The sequence below is a fragment of the Prionailurus bengalensis genome, chromosome X, assembly GCF_016509475.1.
Source record: "Prionailurus bengalensis isolate Pbe53 chromosome X, Fcat_Pben_1.1_paternal_pri, whole genome shotgun sequence".
Lineage (NCBI taxonomy): Eukaryota > Metazoa > Chordata > Mammalia > Carnivora > Felidae > Prionailurus > Prionailurus bengalensis.
Genome location: NC_057361.1, coordinates 46620852 through 46640319, shown reverse-complemented (window position 1 = coordinate 46640319; position 19468 = coordinate 46620852). Strand labels below are relative to the sequence as shown.

The 19468-nt window shown below is 45.9% G+C and overlaps 2 protein-coding genes across 3 annotated transcripts; one reads left to right on the top strand and one right to left on the bottom strand.

The window, feature by feature from the left end:
* Nucleotides 1-1733: 1733 nt before the first annotated feature.
* HSD17B10 (hydroxysteroid 17-beta dehydrogenase 10) lies at nucleotides 1734-4226 on the top strand. The gene is made up of 6 exons (XM_043570564.1): nucleotides 1734-1807; nucleotides 2128-2292; nucleotides 2888-3052; nucleotides 3165-3293; nucleotides 3375-3483; nucleotides 3893-4226. Exons 1-6 carry the CDS (start codon nucleotides 1781-1783, stop codon nucleotides 4081-4083), a joined length of 786 nt encoding a protein of 261 aa, XP_043426499.1. The 5' UTR covers nucleotides 1734-1780; the 3' UTR covers nucleotides 4084-4226.
* A 141-nt stretch (nucleotides 4227-4367) lies between these two features.
* On the bottom strand, nucleotides 4368-19359 carry RIBC1 (RIB43A domain with coiled-coils 1). Of its 2 annotated transcripts, XM_043570561.1 has the most exons (7): nucleotides 19209-19359; nucleotides 11457-11570; nucleotides 10027-10108; nucleotides 9479-9823; nucleotides 5524-5642; nucleotides 4696-5090; nucleotides 4368-4594 (listed from the first exon to the last, which is right to left on the bottom strand). In XM_043570561.1, the coding sequence occupies exons 2-7, from the start codon at nucleotides 11568-11570 to the stop codon at nucleotides 4513-4515; spliced, it is 1137 nt and encodes a 378-aa protein (XP_043426496.1). In that variant the 5' UTR covers nucleotides 19209-19359; the 3' UTR covers nucleotides 4368-4512. The 2 variants fall into 2 exon arrangements, with proteins under 2 accessions (XP_043426496.1, XP_043426498.1); XM_043570563.1 differs by lacking the exon at nucleotides 4696-5090.
* Nucleotides 19360-19468: the final 109 nt, after the last annotated feature.

Below are 19468 nucleotides of genomic sequence, written 5' to 3'. Positions count from 1 at the left end.
CATGCAAACTTCACGGAGAGAGAATTCCAAGCAGAGGGAACAGCTAATGCAAAGATGAACACAAAGAGGCCAACTGTGGCTGGAGCATATTGGACCCCGTGAAGAGTGCTATAAATTGCTGCGCGGACTTCATGTAGTCAGAAAGATGGTGAATCTGATACTAAATCCTTTGATGAATATGGTGTAGTGTCCATGAGTGTGGTGATTGTCAACAACTAGGAGGCCTAGAGGGAAGTCATCCTGGTGGGAAAGCATGTGGGGAGATACTTTAGGTAGAGGAAACATAAAGCCAAATGGGACTGAAAATGTAGACTAAGATTTATGGCCTGAAGACCTTGGTTTGGGGAGAAGTATGAAAGGAAGTCAGATTAGGTAGATTAGGTGGGTCCAGTTTCATTCTTCTGCATTTTGCTGTCCAGTTTTCCCAGCATCATTTGCCAAAGAGACTGTCTTTTTTCCATTAGATATTCTTTCCTGCTTTGTCGAAGATTAGTTGGCCATATATCTGTGGGTCCACTTACAGATTCTCTGTTCTATTCCATTAATCTATGTGTTTGTTTTTTGTGCCAATACCATACTGTCTTGATGATTACAGCTTTGTAATCTTAAAGTCCAGAATTGGGATGCCTCCAGCTTTGGTTTTCTTTTTTCAACATTATTTGGGCTATTTGGGATCTCTTATGGTTCCATACAAATTTTAGGATTGTTTGTTCTAGCTCTGTGAAGAATTCTGGTGTTATTTTGATAGGGATTGCATTGAATGTGTAGATCGCTTTGGGTAGTATCAACATTTTAACAATATTTGTTCTTCTGATCCATGAGCATGGAATGTTTTTCCATCTCATTTTGTCTTCTTCGATTTCTTTCATAAGTTTTCTATAGTTTTCAGCATACAGATCTTTTACCTCTTTGGTTAGGTTTATTTTTAGGTATCTTATGGGTTCTGGTGCAGTTGTAAATGGGATTGATTCCTTGATATCTCTTTCTAATGCTTCATTATTATTGTATACAAATACACTCGATTTCTGTACATTGATTTTTGCATCCTGCGACTTTGCTGAATTCGTGTATCAGTTCTAGCAGTTTTTTGGTGGAGTCTTTCAGGTTTTCCATGTAGAGTATCATGTCATCTACGAAAAGTGAGTTTGACTTCCCTCTCTTAGTGGCTCTTTACATCCATATCTTCGTGATCCAATCTGGCATCTCTGTTCTTCTCAGTCTCTTAACATATTTCTCTCTGGTGGCTCTCAGAATCTACATCTTTGCATATCCATGTTTATGTCTCAGAACTTTGTTCTCTGTCCCTTTGTCTGTGTCTGTACTGTAATTATCTTTCCCGAACTGAACTGTGTCCTTCTGGAAGGCATGAATCTTTTAATATTCCTTTGGGTATCCCCAGTGACCCGCACAGAGCCTAGCATATGAGAAACTCTCATATGTGTATGCTTGAATGAAGGCTTTTTCTGAGTAAGGAATACTCTCAATCTCCTGTCCGCCTACTCCCCGCGGAGCTGGCCGACTGCTCAAAGACTAGCTAGGGAGTAAGTAGTGCGGCAGGTGTGATGGTATTGTGCTGCTGCTATTGGGTTTTTTATCTAGGTGAAAAAACTCCGGAGACACCTGGCTTTGGCTTCGCGCAGTGCGCAGGGACAAAAACAGCCGACACCACGCCCCGGAGTCTTGCGCATTGGCCCGTCCCTTCGCAGGCCCCGCCCCATCCCTCCGCCTCGGCCAATCAGGGTCTGCCTCATGGCCAGGCTCGTGGAGAGGCCAGGGCAAGATGGCTGCGGCATGTCGGACTGTGAAGGTAGTGGGGCGTTCGCTCCTGCTGGCTGCCCCGCTGCGCCAGCTGGGACCGCGCGGTCGTGGAACTAGGGGGTAGAGATCGGTGTTGGGAGAAAGGGTCACCCTTATCTAGGCCTGGTAGTCCGGCAGTTGGGCTTGGGAGGTGAAGATCAACTCTCCGCTGCATGTGTATGGGCTGTCTGGTGATGAGACACCACCAAAAGGTCCCATCAGTAAGGAGAGGAAACACACCTGGGTTACACCGCAGGCGTGACCAGGAGTCTCCCTTGCAGGAGTGGGGGTGGTCTGCACAGCATAGCCATTTGACCGTATCCTTCACAGGGCCTAGTTGCTCTAATAACCGGAGGAGCCTCTGGTCTGGGTCTGGCCACGGCGGAGCGACTGGTGGGGCAAGGGGCCACTGCTGTGCTTCTGGACCTGCCTAACTCCGATGGGGAGGTCCAAGCCAAGAAGTTAGGGAAGAGTTGCGTCTTTGCCCCAGCTGACGTAAGTGTGTACATGAGGTCACTGAAATAGGCCTGGGAACTGGTGGGGTCCCCTTCCATAAGGGTGCTATCCATGTGGACAGTGGACCCATCTCCTTGCCCCTTTTGGCCTAAGCTCTCTGTCAAGCACTGTGGGAGCATTTGCAATAAGGAATGTACAAAGCCCGGATCCACGGCAGTGGGGATGGAGATTGGACATATCACAATCTCCTGGAGTTGGTATGTACAGTTTGAAAATGCATATTGTGCTCTGTAGTTTTATATTTACAAAGTTGAAAAACTTTTAGTGAAACTACAGAAAGTGAAGCTAGTTATCTTCATATCACTAATTCTCAAAGCTGCTCTGATCCACAGAAATCTCCAGGGGTATGTGAATTTATCAAAAGAGGGTATAGATTTGAAAAATGTTTTGAACACTGCTCTATACTACCTAACATTTTCACCTTTGCCCCACTCTTGAGTTTTCTTTTGGCCTCTCCCTTGATTACAGAATCCTGTTGTCACTCAAAGACTGGACCTGCTCCCTCCTCCTCCAGGTTTAGTGGTGAGTGTGTGTGCTGGGAGATGTATACTTTTCTCCATTTCTCCCTTTGAAGGTGACCTCAGAGAAGGACGTGCAAGCAGCCCTGACTCTAGCAAGAGAAAAGTTTGGCCGTGTGGATGTGGCAGTCAACTGTGCAGGCATTGCAGTGGCTATGAAGACATACAACTTAAAGAAGAATCAGGCCCATACTTTGGAGGACTTCCAGCGAGTTCTTAATGTAAGGCCTTGGAGGTTCTCCAGGGGTACAAGTAAGAGATATTTGACTGTGGGTGCCCCCACAGCTTTTAGGGGACAAAAGGTCCTACACCATGTTTCTACTGGTCTTCCAGGTGAATCTCATGGGCACCTTCAATGTGATCCGCCTGGTGGCTGGTGAGATGGGCCAGAATGAACCAGATCAGGGAGGCCAACGCGGGGTCATCATCAACACTGCCAGCGTGGCTGCCTTTGAGGGCCAGGTGTGTGGGCAGGGACAAGGCTTGTGTGTCCTTGGTGACTTGTTAGGGCTCTTCCACCTATGACCTCTACTCCTTCTCCAGGTTGGACAAGCTGCATACTCTGCTTCCAAGGGGGGCATAGTGGGCATGACACTGCCCATTGCTCGGGATCTGGCTCCCATGGGCATCCGAGTGATGACCATTGCTCCAGGTAGATATATTCCCTCCCTGCCACACCTGGGATTGGGTAGGATTCATGGGCAGTTGAGAGGGGAAGGTGTCTACCAACTAAGCAGCAATAGTCTTCCATTTCTGGGCATCATAAGTACATAGTTGGGGCTAAGGTGAGGAGGGAATGAGTAAATATGAAAGGAAGGGCAAAGGCGCCTGGGTGCTCAGTTGGTTAAGCATTCGACTTTTGATTTCGGCTCAGGTTGGTGAGATCGAGCCCCACGTTGGACTCTGTGCTGACAGCACAGAACCTGCTTGGGATTCTCTCTCTCTCTCTTCTCTCTTTCCCCCTCCCCAACTTGAGCATGTGCTCTCTGTCTCTCTCTCAAATAAATAAACATTGAAAAAAAAAGGAAGGGTAGGCCTCTGACTCTGACTGTCTTGTCTAGGCCTATTTGGTACCCCACTGCTGACCAGCCTCCCAGAAAAAGTGCGCAACTTCTTGGCCAGCCAGGTGCCCTTCCCCAGCCGCCTGGGTGACCCTGCTGAGTATGCTCATCTGGTACAAGCCATCATCGAAAACCCATTCATCAACGGAGAGGTCATCCGGCTAGATGGGGCCATCCGCATGCAGCCTTGAAGGGAGAGGGCACAGAAAACACCTGTTCTTCTGCCCCTCCTTCCCCTGGAGTACTGTACTGCAGCTTGAGAGGAAGTCCAGTAGCCATCTTGTAACTGCCCAGCAGTCACACTCTGTGCCTAATAAAGCCTCTGTTTCTCACAGGGAGTGGGTAACGCTGTGTGCTGGGTAAACTGGCATGGGGAAGAAAGGTGAATTAGTGACAGGGTCAGATCCTCCAAGCCCAGGGGTGGGTGGGAAAGGCAGTACCTCACACCTTTTGTGTCCTGTTACAACACATGGCCTTGATTTTAGTGAATAACTTTATTAACTAGGGTCAAAGGTAGGGATATTGGGGGGATGGATTGGTGGAGGAGGCCTTCAGCATTTTCATCTCTGACTCCAAGCCTTTGTGAGTTTGATGAGGGAGAAGAGATGACCATCCTGAGCTCAGCGGCTGCTGGTATTGAACTGCAGGTGATATTGGGCTGTAGGTTGATTGGTGTAGATTATCGAATTCAGATAATTCTGCCTGTGAAAGAAGTGCAGAGGCCTCAGCTGATGAGCTTCCCTCTCTCCCTGACCCTTCCCATCCCTCCCTTGGCATTCATGTTGCCACCCCCTAGAACTCACTGAGCTTTTTGCTCTGTAGCCAGCTGCTGATTGAAGGAGCCCAGCCCCCTTTGAAATACAGCACAAAGTTCCCTCTCTTGCTCTTCTAGCTGCAGTGCTGCCTGGGCCAAGCTCAAGGTCTGACTTTCCCTTTTGGCATCCAGTGCTTGTTCAGCCCGGCGCTGTGCCTCCTTTTCATGGTGTTGCACCTTTTGGGCTTTCTTGATGGCAGCACACTGATCTGGAGTCATGCCCTTCCAACAATGGAGTGGGACCCGGTGGGGAGCCACAGGGTTTTGGGTAGTCTGGGGGTTCTCAGTCAATACATTACTCGTGACCTGTTTCTGGATCTCCTTGAGGTTAGCCTCCTGTTCATGGCGTTGCTCATGGCGCTGCCGCTGAGCCATTTCAGCTGCCTGGTGGGGCCCCAAAATATGAGCATTTGGGTACCCAACATCGGGGAACCCTCAGTCACAGGGGAGGGGAAGACATGACCCTACTCTCCTCTATCTCTGGGAGAGAAGGAACAGATACTGCCTGACCTTTGACCTAATATGGGCGGTGGCGGTGGGATGACAGGGAACTTCCCTGTTCTCTGGAAACCTTTAGACTGAGAGGCTGGGGAAGGGAGGGTGGTGTTCCATTTTCAGGTCATCCTGAGTCTGGATGTGGGGAAGAGCATCTTCTGCCCTAAGAGGGCCCTTAGGTGAAAGGGGACATCCTCAGCTAGATGAGAGGGCTGGTGTTGATTCAAGAAAGTTTATGTGGGCAAAGATACGGCTAAGGTTCTCCAGGACTTTGTTCAAGGGGTTGGGGAGAGCCCAGTACACTGAATGGTTCAGGCCATACCTGGGCTTTGTTGGCGTTGGCCATGGCAGTCATCATGGCCACACGACAGGACTCCTCCAGCTTGGCCAGCTGGGCGGCCCGTGTATCCACGGCTAGGCGCAGCTGGTCATCGAGCAGATCTACACAGATAAATATGGCCAGGGCACTATACTGGTCTGCCCCATTGCTGGTTCATTCATTCAGCTATTTGTTCAACAAGCTCGGTGGATGTGTGTATATGTATGTTTGGGAGGGGAATGTCCTAACTGTAGGGATGTGGAGGAGTTTCTCTTTGGGGCTAGGGATAGCCAAAATAGCAGCAACAAAGGATTTCTCAAGTGCCTACCTGAAAGATACAGGGAGATGGATCAAACATAGATCATCATACCACATTTTAATAAGGGCAATGATAGAAACGTATACAGGGCATCATGAGAGCTTTGGGTGGTGGGTGAGAGGAAGGCTTCCAGGAGGAGGTGATCTTTGAAATGTGCATTGCATATAGAAAGAAAGAGCAAAGGGCATTCCAGGCCGTGTTTTAGTCCAGTCACACCAGCCTCATTGCTGTTTCTAGAACATGCCAGGCACTACTGCCCCAGGGATTTGCAATAGATGTTACTCTTGGCTCATGTTCTGTTGCTCACCCCAGGTCTTTGCTCAAATATTGCCACCTCAGTGAGGCCTTCCCTGTCTCTCCTACCTAAAATTGCAACCTTCCTGTCCCCAACATTTATCCCCCTTCCCTGATTTATTCTTCTCCCTACCATTTGCCACCATTCAATATACTCTACATTTAACTTATTTTGTTTATTGCCTATCTCTCTCCTCACTAGGAAGTAACCTTTGTGAGGGCAGAGATTTTGTCTGTTTTATTCACTACGATGCCCAGCACCTAGATCAGAGCCTGGCACATAGTAGGTGCTCAATAAATATTTGTCAAATGAATGAAGGTAACCAAGAAAAAGTATGTTCTCTATCTAAACTACAAATAGTGTGCTCTTGCTGGAGCATAAAATGCAAGTGGCTAGAGAGCTTTGCAGGGGCCAGACTAAGAGCCAAAAACTTGCCCTGAAGGTAGTGGGGAACATGGAAGGATTTTAAGCAAGGGGGTGGTGGGGGGGGACACAGTTAGCTGTGTATTTTAGAAAGCTCCTTCCGGGCCGGTATAGAATATAGTCAGGCTGGTGGGAGACAATAGAGGTAGAGAAGCCATCTTGGAGGGCTCAAGCCAGGTCAAATATATAGGAAGCTACATTAGCAGTACACGATTGATTGCATGAGAGAGTAAGGGAGGGGAAAGATTTGGATGCTTCCCAGGGTCCTGGCTTGGATGACTGGACGTACGGTGTGGCCACCACTGGAAATAAAAGAGAATGAAGAGCAGGCTAGGGAATTCTGTTTAGGAAGCTAAGTTGAAGGTGGTCAACAGGCATCTGCAGATCTGATTCTGCAGGTAGAGAGTCCACAGCACAGAGGTGGTGACATGGTAGCTCAAACCAGAATGAGGGCCGAGGGCACCTGAGGTAAGTATGCAGGGTAGGGAAAGCAGTGTGCCAGAGACCAAGCCTCAAGAAGGCAGGAGTAAAGGAAGAGGAGCCCACAAAAGGCAGATACTGAAGAAATGGTCAGAGAGCTAAGAGCAGAATGTACTATTACAGAAGCCAAGGAAAAGAGCCTCAAGAAGCATGTGATTAGTCAAGTGTAGCAAGAAAGGTCCAAAGAGGAAAGACTAAACAGAACCTCTTGTACTTAACACAAACACATTGGCGATTTAGCAAGAGCAGGGTCAGTGCATTTGTGTGGGGGAGAAAGGAGATCTTGGGGTTGAGGTATGACTGGAAAGGAAGAAAAAACAGCAAGCAGAAGCAGATTTTTCAAAAAGTATGGCTGTAAAGAACAACAGCTAGCTCACAGCATCTAGAGGAATCACAGGGTGGAGGGAGGCTTTTTTTTAAGATGGGTTAGACATAAGCATGTTTACAGCAGGCACAGGAGGGACCAGTGAAAGGGGAAATGTTGAAAACACAGTGCAGGGGATATCTGAGAGACCACAGCCTGGGGGCAGGTAGAGGGAGGCACAGGGATAATGGGGTCCAGAACATAGGCTTAAGGCTTGGCTTTGAAGAGGCACAGGGACACAGACTTCAGATGCTGGAGGATGGCAAGGGTGGGGTGGGGAGGATGGATAGAGGTACATGGTTTCATTTCACTCTTCACAACAACCCAGAGAGGAAAGTATCAGCACCATTTTTCAGGTGAGGACACTAAGGTCCAGAGGTGAAGCAAAATGCCCAAGGTTGCACAGCAAGTAGTCGGTCAGGATTTGAATCCAAGTCTCTCGAGGAATCAGCCCATGCTCCTTCCATTACACTGTGTGGACTCTCCCTTGGTATTCTGCTGTCCCTGTTGCTTAGCTCTGCCTTCTCATACACTTGCCTGCTGCCACAGGGTAGCTGGGCCCCATGGCGCCACTGCAGCGCTCTGACAAAAATCACCAAATACTCCCCAATTTCCAAATACAGTAGACAGGTTTCTGTTCCTATCTGAACTTCTCCAGGGCCTTTGACATTATTGATGACTCCCTCTCTGAAACTCCTCCCTTGACCTCTGAGTCCCTACTTCTCGTGGCAACTGAGAGAAGGCAAGCATGGTGTCATGGTCAAGACATGGTTGGGCTCTGGAGCCAGCTTGCCCAAGTTTACTTCCTGCGTCCATCACCATTAGCTGTATGACTTTGGGCAAGTTATTTAACATCTCTGTTCTTCAGTTTCCTCCACTGAAAATGGGGATAATACTAGGACTTGCCTCATGCACTGGTTGTCAGGATTACCTGAGTTAATATATGGTAGCAAACTTAGAGTCTCTGGTATACAGTAAGTGCTCAATACAGGTTAGCTCTTTTTATTATTTGATGTGTCTTTTATCCTACCTCCCTGATCCCTTTGTTATGGGCTCCTTCATTCACTCAAGATACATTTACTGAGCATCTACCATGTACAAGGTAGTGTAGTGTGTAAGTCACTGGGGTTGTAGTGGTTAATAAGACAGCTCTGACCTTTGTCCTCACAGAGTGTACCATTTGCTCACCCTTTCCCAGGCTCCATTCAGGCTTAGCATCCTGCTCATCTGCACAGCCTTCCCCATCTTGGACCTCCAGATCTCTCCCTGCACCCCAGGCTGGCTGGCTATATGCCACCTCAGAATCATATAGCTACATGGCTGCCTGTTGGCCACCTCCTCTTGGCTGCAACAGCATTCTAGCTAATCTCCTTGCCTCTAGTCTTCCCCTCTAACCTAGTCTCCACAATGGCTGGCAAAATTTTACAGCTAAAATACAAATCACGTGACTCCAATGCACAAAACCCTCCCATGGCTCCTACCTCACTCAGTAAAAGCCAAAGTCCCCACCATGCCCCGTAAGGCCCTCTGGATCTGGCCCCTTCCATCTCTCTGAACTTGTTTTCTATCACTTTTCCCCTCAATGGGTCTACTTCAGCTACTCTGGCCCCACTGCCATTCTTCAAACATTCCAGACACCCTCTCTCCTGCCTCGGGGCCTTTGTACTATTTCTTCTACCTGGACAGCTCTTCCCTCAGATGTTTGCATTTCTCACTTCCTCATCTTCGGATCTGTATTCAAACGTTACCTCAGTGAGGTTTTCCTTACTTAAAATTGCAACTGTGCACCCGTCTCCCAAAGTCCTCATATCCCCCTTTTGTGCTTTATTTTTCTCCCTAGCAACTATCTTAACCACATTATAGAGATGACCCTTGAACAATGCAGGGCTTAGGTGCACCAATGCCCCCCACAGTCAAAAATCCACATATAACTTTTGACTCCCCCAAAAGTTAACTACTAATAGCCTACTGCTGCTCTTGACCTTACCAATAACATAACGTTGATGAACACATATTTTATATGTTATATGTTATATACTGTATCCCTACATAAAGCTGGAGGGCTCCGGCTGCCTACCTGAATACTTCTTATCAACCCTGACTTGTTGTCGCTCCTTCAGCTGCTTCTCCAGGCTTTGCCTGAACTGCTCCTGCTGCATTTTCAGGCATGTGGCCTTCTCCAGGTCCTCCCTTGCAAAGTACTGCAGGCTGGATGGACCATAGCAGGATTCGCTGTCCCTGAGATAGGCTGGATACTCCATCCACTGTCGGCTAGGATCCCAAAAGTCAATTTCCTGCTTGTTCTTGACCTGCTGCTTTTGCTCTCGAAATTCCTGGACTTTCTTGGCCAGCCGACGTGTCCGTTCTGCCTCTTCCTTCTCTAGCATCTGGGCTACCATATCATACTGCTTCTGGTAAGTAGCTGGGAGTGGTGGGAAGGAACATGGAAAAGCCCCAAGGCAGAGACAGAGCCCACTCAGCATGGCCTCTGCTCCCAAGGCCCATTGGATTTGTCCCACCACACCCCAGGCCTCAGGCCCCACCCCAAGGCAGTAAGGCCCTACCTCAGCCCACTCAAGCCCTTATACTAGCCTTCTTGGCTTGCCCTTTGCCTTGAGTTTTTACCATAAGCTGCCTCCTTGCTCTGCTCTGTTGCCTCTCGAAACTTTCGCTCTTCCACCTGGCTGTCGAGGGCTTTAACATCCACCTGATCCCAAGGAAAGAGGTAGATCAGGGTGGGGGAACAGCAGTGGTCCTTGGATGCTCTAACACAAACTGCTGAGAATTTACCTGCTTCAGAATCCTCCAATAGACTCCCAATACCTACTGGATAATATTCTATCATCTGAGCATGGCTTGTAAGCCCCTTGGTGGTCTAGCTTCTGCCTCCTTCTCCAGCCTTATCTCAGTACCTTTTTCACCCACCCCACCCTCAAGAGCTCTGTGCTTATGTTTCCCTGTACATCTTAGGTTGTTCTGAACAAATAGCCTTTGCTCCAGCCGTTCCCTCCACTTGGAACTCTTTCTTCCTCTTTTTACCCAAACTCCTATTCATCCTTCAAGATCAGCCCAGGCTTCACCTCCCTAATTCCTTAGGCATTCCTTACTACCATAGAATCTAGGACCCATTGTCCACATTATATTGAAGTTTGCCTCTCTTGATGATCTCCTCCACCAGACTGTGAGCCCATTCAGGGTGGAGACCGGGCCTTAGTCAGTTTTGTACCCTTCTGCCCAACCCAGTGCTTGGCACAGAGCAGACCCTGAGGAAAAGCTTGCCAACTGGATCTCAATCACACCACACATCTCTCAGCCAAATACTTACTTATGTCAGGCACTATACCTCTGGTTTCCAGAGCCATCACCATATGTTAATATTCACTTTCACACTTCCTTTATTTAGCTTCATTTTACCAAGGAGCCTGGAGCTCGGAGAAGATAGGCGACTCATTTAAAGCCATGCATCTAGTAAACAGCAGACCTGGCCTTGAGCATAGGTATAAGGTCTTTTCCAGAATACCATGCTGCATCCCCCCATCTATCCACCTACTTAGCTTTTTCCACCTACTTAGTTTTTTTCTTAAACTATCAATATGTTCTCTTTATTTTGATTATAATTCATTTAAAACATTTCAAGATAGTGCAAAAGGGAATATAGTTTAGTGAAGAGTAAGTCCCTCCCATCTCTCTCAGCCTAGTTAACAGTTTCTTATGTGGCCTTCCAGATAGCATTTAGGCATATACAATACCAAATATTCTTTAGACTTCTTTTGGCTCCATGTTGTCTGTCTCTCGAGAACCAGGACACTCAGCCCAGAGCTGACTGGAGGAGAGTCAGCTGTCACTGGCTCCTCTTCCCCCAGTCTCTTCTCCTGTACCCCCAGCCCTCTTCCTTCCCACACCTGGGAGTGGATGCCTTCTCTCCATTCTCCTTCCTTTCCAACCCGAGGGCCTGCTCAAATCAAGGAGGGCTGTAACAGACACTGCTATGTTCCGCTCCGGGTGCAGGAGTGATGTTACTCCTGGTCCCAAGAAAGTCCCCATTTCCCACTCACCCCCATGACCTGGGTCCGCACATTGACGAATCGGCTCTGTTGCTGTTTTTCTTGATTTTTTCTAGCCTCAATGGCTGCCACCTCCTTCGGATCTGGCAGGTTTGTCTTATTCATCTGGAGCAAGGGTGGGGTGGAATGGCTAATCAGTGCTAACCATCACCCTTGACTACACCCCTAACCCCCATTCCTTTCTCCCCACAGTGTCTGACCACTTATTGATTCCTACTGATTTTACCTACTGGTATACTTCATATATGTGTCCTACATCTCTGTTGTCACCACCCTAACTCATGCCTCACAATTGGGTGCCAGACAATATTCCCAGGAGCCTCAGTGGTCTCCTTTGCTCCAGTGTTACCCTCTCTACTTCTCTCTCTCCGCTAGTTACCAGAGTGACCTTTCTGAAAGCAAATCTGACCATTGCACCTCAGCTTAAAACCTTTAAAAGCCAAGGGAAACCAAAGCAAAAATGAACTATTGGGACCTCATCAAATTAAAAAGTTTCTGCACAGCAAAGGAAACAATCAGCAAAACGAAAAGGCAACTGAAAGAATGGGAGAAGATATTTGCAAACTACATATCAGATAAAGGTTTAGTATCCAAAATTTATAGAGAACTTACCAAACTCAACACCCAAAAAACAAATAATCCAATGAAGAAATGGGCAAAAGACATGAATAGACACTTCTCCAAAGAAGACATCCAGATAGCTAACTGACACATGAAAAAATGCTCAACATCACTCATCATCTGGGAAATACAAATCAAAATCACACTGAGATACCACCTCATGGCGGTCAGACAGGCTAACATTAACTCAGGCAACAACAGATGTTGGTGAGGATGCACTGCTGGTGGGAATGCAAACTGGTGCAGCCACTCTGGAAAACAATATGGAGGTTCCTCAAAAAATTAAAAATAGAACTACCCTATGACCCAGCAATTGCACTACTAGGTATTTATCTAAGGGATGCAGGTATGCTGTTTTGAAGGGACACATGTACCCCAATGTTTATAGCAGCACTATCAACAATAGCCAAAGTATGGAAAGAGCTCAAATGTCCATCGATGGATGAATGAATAAAGGAGATGTGGTATACATATACAATGGAGTATTAACTCGGCAATCAGAAAGAATGAAATCTTGCCATTTGCAACTACATGGATGGAGCTAGAGGGTATTATACTAAGTGAAATTAGTCAGAGAAAAACAAATATCATATGACTTCACTCATATGAGGACTTTAAGATACAAAACATGAACATAAGGGAAGGGAAGCAAAAATAACATAAAAACAGGGAGGGGGACAAAACATAAGAGACTCTTAAATATAGAGAACATAGGGTTGCTGGAGGGGTTGTGGGAGGGGGGATGGGCTAAATGGGTAAGGGGCTTAAGGAATCTACTCCTGAAATCTTTGTTGCACCATGTGCCAACTAACTTGGATGTAAATTATAAAAAATAAAGAAATGATAGAAAGTAAAAAAAAAAAAAAACCTTTAAAAGCAATAGAGTGCCTGGCTGACTCAGTGAAACATGTGACTCTTGATCTCAGGGTTGTAAGTTCAAGCCTCATGTTGGGTGTAGAGATCACTTAAAAATAAAAGATCTTAAAAAACAACAACTTTAAAAGCAGCTTTAAAGCAAATGGCTCCCCAGTGTTTACAAGATAAAATGTAACCCTCTTTGCCAGGTTTATCAGTCTTCATGATCTGACCCCTGCTCATCTTTCTAATTCTCAAACTCATTTACAAGTCTCCTCTATTTGTATTATGCTCTATTCAGTTTTCCCTATTTCAGTAAATGGCACCACGTTTTCCTCTTTATTTGCTACTTATTCTCTAGTCAAGTGACAGGGTAGAAGGCTTAAATTCACCTGTGTTCTTTCATATTTTGGGAAGCTCACTTTTGGCATTGTGAGCTAGCTGAAACCACAGCCAAATACACTTTTGCAAACATGAATCTGATCATGTCTCTCACCTGCTTACAATCCAATGGCTTCCCACTGCACTTAGCATCAGATCCAAATGCCTAACCACGAGTTTCAAGATCCGGCTCCTGCACACCTCTTCAATTCATCCCACGTCACAGCCTCCCTCACTTACAGTCTTCCAGGCACACTGGCCTCCTATCAAGTCCTCCAATGCAACAACCATTCCCACCTCAAGGCCTTTGTACATGGTGTTTCTTTGTTTAGAATACCATTCCTCAACTCCTCCTAGAGCTAGTTCTGGTCTTTTTTTTTTTTTTTTTTTAAAACATTTTGTGGTTGAAATATTTGACACATACAAGAGAATATATATATAACCCATTTACAAGTTAGGAAGCATGATAAAAGAGACCCATGAACCAACACCCCAACTTAAGAAATAGAACATGATTAGGGCACCTGGGTAGCTCAGTCGGTTAAGCGTCCAACTTCAGCCTAGGTCATGATCTCGCCGTTCCCAAGTTCGAGCCCCGCATCGGGCTCTGTGCTGACAGCTCAGAGCCTGGAGCCAGTTTCAGATCCTGTGTCTCCCTCTCTCTGCCCCTTCCCCACTCTCACACTCTGTCTCTCTCAAAAATAAACATTAAAAAAAATTAAAAAAAAAAGAAATAGAACATGATCAATACTATTGAAGTATCTTATGTCTCTTCTCCCTCATCCTTACCCTAAGAGGTAACTACTGTGCAAATGTTGACATTCACTTACTAATGGGCATTAATATACTGTGTGTGTATACGACTCCCTGGACAATATTTTGAAATATTCTCATTTAAGAACTTTATAACGTATCATGCAGTGTGCATTCTTCTTCATCTTCCTGTGTTCACTCACGTTCATTCTATCATTTGACAAATCTTTGGGGAGTGCCTACTGTCAAGACACTCCTGTAAGCATTTGGGAGACATCAAGGAACAAAACTGACAAGAATCTGAGTCTTTGTGGAGGTTGCTTTTGGGGGGGCACAGACAATCAACAGCACATTAAATAGTTTGTAAGATGATAAGTCCTCTGGGAAAAAATATAGAGCAGAATAAAGGGAACTGGAAGTGCCAAGGAAATGGGGAGTGTTACAATTTTAAATGTTGAAGCCAGGGGAGGCATAATTTAACAGGTAATATTTGAGCAAATACTTGAAGGTGAGGGAGTCACCTATGCTGATATCTAGGAGAAGAGCACTCAGGCAGAGGGAACAAGTGCAAAGCCCTTAAGGAGGATGCAAAAGGCACACATTCAGGGGAACAGCAGGGAGGCAAGTGGGTGGAGGAGACGTAGGTAGGAAATGCTATTAGAGAGATAATGTGGGGTGTGTGCAGAGCCTGTAGGACTTTGCAGAACATTGTTAAATGCTGTGGCTTTTATTCTTAGAGAAATGGGCAGCCATTGGAGGATTTTGAGCAGTGGGAATGTGTTCGGCCTCTGCTTTTTAAAGGTTCACTTCTGGATGTTGTGTGAACAGACTAAGGGGACTGGAGGCAAGGCTAGAAGCAGGGAGGCCAGACAGAAGGCTATTGCAGCCATCCAGGCAAAAGATGATGGTGAATCACATCAGGTCAGGAGCAGCAAGGATAGTGAGAAGTGGTCAGATTCTGAATATATGCATGTATTTTAAAAATGTTTTTATTTTTGAGAGAGAGAGAGAGAGAATGAATATGAGTGGGGGAAGGGCAGAGACAGAGGGGGACAGAGGACCCAAGTGGACTCTGTGCTGACAGCAGCAAGCCCGATGTGGGGCTTGAACTCACAAGCTGTGAGATCATGACCTGAGTCAAAGTCAGATGTTCAACCGACTGAGCCACCCAGGCGCCCCAGATTCTGGATAGATTTTGAAGGCAGAGCCAACAGGACTTCTGATAGATTAGATGTGCAGTATGAGAGCAGTATCAAGAATGATTTCAAGGATTTGAGCTAAGGCAATCAGAGGGATAGAGTTGTTATCAACTGAATAGTCTGTGTGGGAGAACAGTGGAATGGGGAGGAGTATCAAGAGATCATGTTTGGAAGTGTTGAGTTTGAGAAGTCTATTAGATATCCGTTGATAGCGTACAGATGGTATGGTGGATTTCATTATTGTTCCAAAAGATCTGGTGTTTCTCCCTACAGAAGGCTTATACATCTCATTGCCCTCAAAGTTAGCCATGTGATTGGCTTTGCCCTTTGCAATGGGAGAATTGGCCTGTGTTATTTCCAAATAGAACTAAGAGCTATTATGTGATTGCCACGTTTTCCTCTTCAGTCTCTGCTAGGAGTCTGGCAATGTCCCAGGTAAGAGCTGCTCCTTCAGCATTGGTCCTGGAATGATGACATAGAGCAGAGATGTAGCCAACTCAAATCAGACAAGATGCATGAGAAATTCTTGTTATTTTAAGCTGCTGAGACTTTGGGGTTGTTTGTAACTTCAGCAAAAGTTAGTGTATCCTAATACAAAGGAATTTCATGTTTATTTACTTTTGAGAGAGAGAGAGTGAACAGGGAGGGGCATAGAGAGGGGGACAGAGAATCCAAAGTGGGCTTTATGCTGACAGCAGAGAGCCCAATGTGGGGCTTGAACTCACGAACCCACGAACTGGGAGATCATGACCTGAGCTGAGCCACCCAGGCACCCCAGGAATTTAAAGCTATGAGGCTGTAGGAGATCTTACTCTAGGGCAGTAAGTTTAGATGCCCCAGGGGAGATGGGGAGTGGAGGAGTCAGCACTTGAGGCTGAGGAGGAGTGTCTGGTGAGGTGGGAGGAAAACTAGAAGTGTGGTATCTGAGAAGACTTCGGGAAAGAGTGAGCAACTGATGTTATGTTAAGATGAGGACTGAGAACTGACAGGTTTAATAACATGAGGATTGTTGACGATCTTAACAAAAACATTTTTGGTGGGGTTGTGGGGATGAAGACCTGACTGAAGTGAGTTTAGGAGAGACTAGGACTCTGCAGCACAAACAACCCAGTTTATTTATTTTTAATTGCAAGAGAAAAAAAAGGAGGAATCTGTAGATTAAAAGAAACCTATATACAGGTGGAAAAATTTCTCTAGCATATACCTCAGAGTGCAAGGGCTGATCATAGGGCATAAATGTATTTAACTTTACAAGTTGTTTTCCAAGGAGACTGTACCAATTTACACTTTCACTATAGTGTATAAAAACTCTAGTCACCCCACATCCTCAGGAATACTTGGTATTGCAGACTTTTTAATTTTTGCCAATTTGTTAACATAAAATTATAATTATCAATTTTTATTGATATTATCATTATTGCTAACGAGGTTGCACATCTTTTCATGTATTTTGGCCATTTTTGAATACTCCTCTGTGAAGTGCTCACTCATACCTTTTGTTCATTTTAAAGAAATCAAGTTGCTTGTCCTTTTCTTATTAATTTTAGGAGTTATGTATTCTACACACTAATCATTTACTAGCCTAAATGTGGCAAACACCTCCAATCTGTGGCTTGTTTTTTCACTTTATTATTTTTTATTATTTTATTTTTTTCATTTTAGAGAGAGAGAGAGAGAGAGCACAAGCAGGAGGGAGGGGCAGAGGGAGAGAGAGAGAGACAGAGAATCTTAAGCAGGCTCCACACTCAGTGCAGATCCCAATGTGGGGCTCAAACCCACACCCCTGGGATCATGATCTGAGCTAAAATCAAAAGTTGGATGTCCAACTGATTGAGCCACCCAGGCGCCCCAGATTTTTAAAAATAATATTTATTTTTAGGGGCAGCTGGATGGCTTAGTTGGTTAAGTGTCTGACTTTGGCTCAGGTCATGATCTCACAGTTTGTGAATTAGAGCCCCATGTCAGGCTCTGTGCAGACAGCTCAGGACAGCCTGGAGCCTGCTTTGGATTCTGTGTCCTCTCTCTCTGCCCTCCCCTGCTCATGCTCTCTCTCAAAAATAAATAAACATTAAAAAACTAATAATATTTATTTTTCGAAAAGCTCTATGCCCAATGTGTGGCCTGAACTCATGACCCAGAGATCAAGAATCACATGCTCTACTAACAGAGTCAGCCAGGTGCTCCCTCACTTTACTATTGTTTTATGGTAACAATTGATACATACAAAGGAATCTGGTTAACATACATGTAAGTTATGAAGCACAACAACAAAATGAATACCTGTGGATCCCCTAGAGAAGCCAGAAAATAAAACATAATCAATACTTCAGAAGCTTTCTGTGTGCACTTACCCATTTTTTCATTTTCTTTATGTTGTAATTTGGATGAATTTAAATGCAGTCCAATTCACAAATCTTTTCCTTTAAACTTAGAAGTTTTCATTATTCAAGAAATCCCCTGAGGTCATAAAGATATCCTGTTATATGTTCTAAAATGTCTAAAATTTTGCCTTTCTCATTTAAGTTTTTAATCCATTTGGAATTGCACTTTATATATGGTAGGGATCCAATTAGATTTTTTTCCAAGTTCCATCTCATCTTTTTAAAATGGAACACTAGTTCCTGTCAATTATATGAGATTGCTGTCCTTTGGTCATTCTGTCCCCTCAGCCTGATTGTGATTGTTTCTCCCAGTTGAATTCATTTACGATTACTCTACTAGATTCCATAAACCAAGCTTTCTCACTTTCCTGGACTTGTCCTAGAACTTTTAGACTCTTCCCAGCCTCCAGACATCATTTTTAAAATGGTTTCAGGAATGGCTGTGGCAACCACCAGACCTTTTCCATGTCTAAGCCTAAGCACCAACCCCAGCCTATTCATTCCATCTGTCACCACAATGTAAGGTCATTAAACGGGAAGATTTGGCAGATATTTTAAGCTTCTTGGACTGCTAAGGCCATGACCTTGTGGTTTTTTTTGTTTTGTTTTTTTGTTTTGTTTTGTTTTTTGAGAGAAAGAGAGTGTGAGTGGGGGAGGAACAGAGAGAGAGGGAGAGAGAGAGAATCCCAAGTAGGCTCCACATGCCAGGCTCGATCCCACCAACTGTGAGATCATGACTCCAGCCAAAATCAAAAGTCAGACGCTTAACCCACTGAGCCATTTCGTTGTCCCAGCCATGATCTTGTAATGAGCAAGTATAAGGTGATAGGGGGATGAAAGTATGAAGGAGGATAGAAAATATGGGGAATGGAGGGGGAGGGAGAAAAGGAAAGGGGAAGAAGGGCAACCTATTACCAATAGGAATGGAGGACAGAGAGCAAGAGAAGGGAAAGGAGGAAAGCGAGGGAGGGGGCAGAGGAGGATGGAGAGGAGGAAATGGGATGGGGATGAAGCATGAAGAGAGATAGATAAAATGGGGGGAAAGGAAGAGAATAGAGATGGAGAGCACTGGCTCAGGAACCCTGACTCCAGGGAGTTCACACAAAATACTTTTCTTAGCAAGGAGTATCAATTTTGAAGCTCCCAGGTTGGATCTGTGTTCAAGTAGCCAACAAGTGGCTCAGGTCCAAGACTATTCTTGGGCTACAGCATCAGTCTCTGAATTCTGCTTGGAAGAACAGGTGGGAGGCGGGAGACAGAGGCAGTACCTGTGGCCGTAGCTTTCCCTAGCCCATAGCCTGCCGCTCCAGAATACCCTCCTCTCCCTTCACACTCTCTCCCCCTCCCACCCCAACCCATTCCTACCCATATTCCTAGTGGAACTTCCAACTCTACTTCACCATCAGCATGGTCTGAGCTCACCTAACACCGAATCATCCCACTGGCCCCTCCTTCCCATACAGCCCTCGCTCCTCGGGGTCCTTCCAATTCCCGACCCTGTTCTTGTTTGAGCCTTCCAGCCGGCCAGGCTAAAGCCACTGCCAAATTCCCACCTTCCTCTTGCCCTGGAGGGCATAACCCTGCTGTGACTTCTGTCTCAGTAAACTTGGGCTGTGGTCCTGCCTGCTTCCTCGGATCCCAAAAGCCGCAGAATCCTGCGTAACCGCCTCCTCTGAGGTTTGGTAGGCTGTGTCAGTTGTTGGCGTTGCCACGCAACAAGAAAGGGGGGCGGGACCCAAACGTCCGTGGTAAGCTCGCGCCCTGGCAACGGATCAACAAAACTTCCACACCACGCCCCTGGTTCCGCTTGCGC